Source organism: Bubalus bubalis, chromosome X (genome assembly GCF_019923935.1).
Source record: "Bubalus bubalis isolate 160015118507 breed Murrah chromosome X, NDDB_SH_1, whole genome shotgun sequence".
In the NCBI taxonomy this organism is placed as follows: domain Eukaryota; kingdom Metazoa; phylum Chordata; class Mammalia; order Artiodactyla; family Bovidae; genus Bubalus; species Bubalus bubalis.
In genome coordinates, this window is record NC_059181.1 from 88367252 (window position 1) to 88370802 (window position 3551).

Sequence of the window (3551 nt, forward strand, 5' to 3'; positions counted from 1 at the left end):
TGGATATTACAACTTAAAATATTTGTGTATTATCTGAAATCATCTCCAGTAGGCCCTTCTACCTTAATCCCAAGTTATCTGATTACCTCCAGAGTAGTCATTGCTAGGACAAAGACTATCACAACCAATGTTTTTAGTTAGTGACTTTTGAAATCTTACATTTTCCTTTAAAAAGTTCCCATCAAGCCCTTTTGTGAGGGAAAAAAAGGAATAAAGGAAGTCTAGTGCTCTGACCTGCAATGGGACAGTTGTCCTCCAGGTATGCATGTCCAGGACAGCCTGGCCCTCAGCCTAGGAGAGTCGGTGCCTGCTGCAAGCTGGAGCAGAGAAATCAATGTCAGATCATCTTGGAGAGGGGTGTGCCTTAGGGGAGTCCTTCCATGTCCTGCCACAGTGCCACTCCTCAGTGTCATGGGGCTGGATTCAACCAGTATTATAATGCTGGCAATTGAGTTCCTGGACCTTCACCTGCATCCATCAAGCTGCCATAACCTCAAAGAATGCTCTGAAGCGATTAACTGCCCCCAAAAAGAGCATCACACAGGAAAAATAACACACTGTTGTTATAACTGTGATCCACAGATACACATATAGTTATGAAAATCTGGATGCAGATATAAATACACAGTAAGTCTTACACACCACTTTTATACATTTCCAATAAAGAATGGGAATATCCCAAAATCTGACTTGAATCTCCCTTTAAAACTTACACAAGTCTAAGGGTATCTTTTGAGCTGGTGAGGAGGCCGGCCACCAGTCTTTTGGGAGAGATCACTCACCCTAAGGAAACGAGGCTCAGGAAGATAAACCAATCTTTAGACTCAGAAGCAACCCTGACTAAAGCATAATGTCTGTTATTCAGACTTATTTTCTGGTCCAAACCCTAAACAGACCCATTGTATCTGAGTCCTATAGGGAAGAGGGGTTCTCTGATTAAAACCCCAAAGTTGCCAAGGTATCAGTAAGATATCATAGCCCAAGTGGCCCTGCATAAATGTTTATCTAAACTGAAGAGATGGGCATTTCCCCCACTTCTGTAGAGCTCAGACTGGAGAATCAAGCGGGTTCCAAAGAAATATGTTGGGCTTCACTATTTGAGATTTCTAGCACATCAGCAGTGTTAGGGGGCTGAGAGGTACAGAATCTGAATGAAGGGGCAGAAATATCCAGTACACGTGGTAGTATCAAGGGGAGGGGCATAGAAGGTTGGGCAGACACAGGAAGAGAGAAAAACAAAGGTGGTACCCACCTGACAGCTGTCTGGATTTTTTCTTAAGCACAGGTGAGAACTAACCTTCTCCCTCCAAAATACCTAAAACAAATCTCTTAAGGATTTGGCATCCTACATGGGCATATGGAAATAAAAGCCTATCAAATATAGCTCACAGTCAGTACCTTATTTGGTCCTCATGAGATCCCAGAAAGATCATTATTATCTCTATACTGCAAATGAGAAAAGATATAAAATTTATTTTTCTAGCTAAGAGGTCTGGTGGTAATCTGGAGTTCACATCTACTTCTAAAATTCTGCTAATAAATATTGTGTCTCAATGCCTTTAGAAATATACTAACTACTGTTGGTTACTCCTTTTTTGTTATAAAACTTTTATTATTTTTAACAATAAAGTGTGTACATTCTAGGAATAAGGAAAAATACAAATAAGCTGAATAAAAAAATCACTCATAATCCTACCACAGATTATATTTTTTGTCTTTCATCCTTCACATATTCTTCTGTGTATATATGGAATATACAAACTATGATGTTCACATATTACTTAGTAACTTTTTTATATTTTATATCCTGTTAGGAATCTTTTTGTATAAATGAGTAAAGCTCTCCTATTGTAAGGCAAAGACTTGTAGATTGGTTTGAAATAAACAATGAGATGCATCTAAAACCACTAATAGCAACAAGTTAAAAGCAGAAAGATAGAGATATACAGGACAACAAAAAAGAAAGTAATGTCAACATCAGAAAAAAAAAGAAATCAAGGTAAACTACATTAAATAGGGGTAAGGATGGTTTCGATTAACCTTCCAACGCATCACTATAAGTTTGTTTCTGACTCTCCTTATCTCATCAATTTCATTCACATTTCTAAACATATCTTCTTTGCTTAAATGCCTGTTGTGTATATCTTCTTTAAATTCCTGGAGAGACTGAATCAGTCTTTCTCTAAAAGTTCCTTCTGTTTTTTCCTCCTCCTCTTGCTTTTCCTCAGGCTTTGGTACTTCTTCAAGTTCTGGTTCATTCTCATTTTCTTGTTTTTCTTCAGTTTTTTGACAGGGTTTCATCTTGTGCCTCCCTTTCTTTCCCTCTTCCTTTCTTTTCTTCTACTTATTTTTCTTTGAAAACAACTACTTCTAGGAAGCAAGAAGGATACGTCAGCCATCAGGGTTTCCCCTGAGCCTGTCGTTCTCACCTCCATTTTCCACCTCCTCACCTCCCTCGTCCCTCCCTCCAGCCTTTTCCAAGGTTCTTCTCAACCATTTCGCTCACACAGGGCAGAACGCAAGACCCTCCTAGAACACAGTAAGCTGGGAGAAGAGGGGTGCGGGGGAAGAACATAGGGGCCCACGACCTCAGTCCCTCCTTTGCTCACCTCCACCCCAGGGGTCTTTATAATATTTCCCTCATCTTCCTGTACGGATGCGATCACTTTTCTTCCTGGCCTTTTCAGAATAGCAGACCTGCAGACCAACGGGAAACGGGAGGGGGAGGGGATAAGAGTGGGGGTGGGGTGAGCACTCGGCGGACTGATCAACTCCAAGCACTTTTCCTGTTAAGGTTCTCTGTTATGGAAACTTTCCCACCTTCTGTTTCCCTCATTTCTCTCCCTCTCCATAGTGCAAGTTAGCTCGAATTTTCCATCAGACAGGGAGTCGGAAAAGCAAATTTCCAAACTATCATTAAAACTGGGGGTTGGGGGTGGGGGAGGGGAGGGGTTGGGAAAGTGGTCTTAGGTGGCAAAGGATGATTATTTTTAAACTATCACAGGTCTCCTTGTCTTTCTTCCGGGACCACTAGTCCCTTTCCCAAGGGTCATCATTTTCTGCAGACCTGAAGGTGGGAGGTGGAGAGATGGACTTTTCCAGGGCTCCCTTAAATCTCTGCTTCTAGGCCATTCCCACCCTGGAAATTCCCAGGCAGCATCTATTTTGCCACCAACCTGAAAAATTTCAGCCAGTAGACTCCTTCTCCTTCCCCACCGTTGGCCCCACCGGCTACCGCTGCTGAAGGAAGCTGGTACCCAGACGGGAACAAGGACCAGACTAGCAGGACTTCTGCACACGTCGACTCCTGGTCACATGAGGTCTACGTCATCAGTGATCTCTGGTCCTCAATTTCCACTCCCAACAAAAGCGCGGCAGATGTGGGCTAGTCCTCTGCTCCCTCCCCGCTTGTACATTTTGCCCTGTCCATCTTTTTTGCCTATCCCAGAGGGGGAAAATGTTATTTGCCTTTCTCTGATTACTAGGGAGGGGCTGCATTTTTTTTTCTGGAGCTACTAAACTTTTCTACTTTCTTCAAGAATTCTTTTTTC

At 42.3% G+C, this 3551-nt stretch overlaps 1 protein-coding gene across 3 annotated transcripts; it reads right to left on the reverse strand.

Moving 5' to 3' along the window:
• Positions 1-1680: 1680 nt before the first annotated feature.
• Positions 1681-3332, reverse strand: TCEAL9 (transcription elongation factor A like 9). Of its 3 annotated transcripts, none has more exons than XM_044937560.1 (3): positions 3177-3332; positions 2610-2697; positions 1681-2367 (listed from the first exon to the last, which is right to left on the reverse strand). In XM_044937560.1, exon 3 carries the CDS (start codon positions 2299-2301, stop codon positions 2005-2007), a length of 297 nt encoding a protein of 98 aa, XP_044793495.1. In that variant the 5' UTR covers positions 2302-2367; positions 2610-2697; positions 3177-3332; the 3' UTR covers positions 1681-2004. The 3 variants fall into 3 exon arrangements, with proteins under 3 accessions (XP_044793495.1, XP_025132195.1, XP_025132196.1); XM_025276410.2 differs by having other exon boundaries at positions 1681-2370; XM_025276411.2 differs by lacking the exon at positions 2610-2697 and having other exon boundaries at positions 1681-2370; positions 3177-3330.
• Positions 3333-3551: the final 219 nt, after the last annotated feature.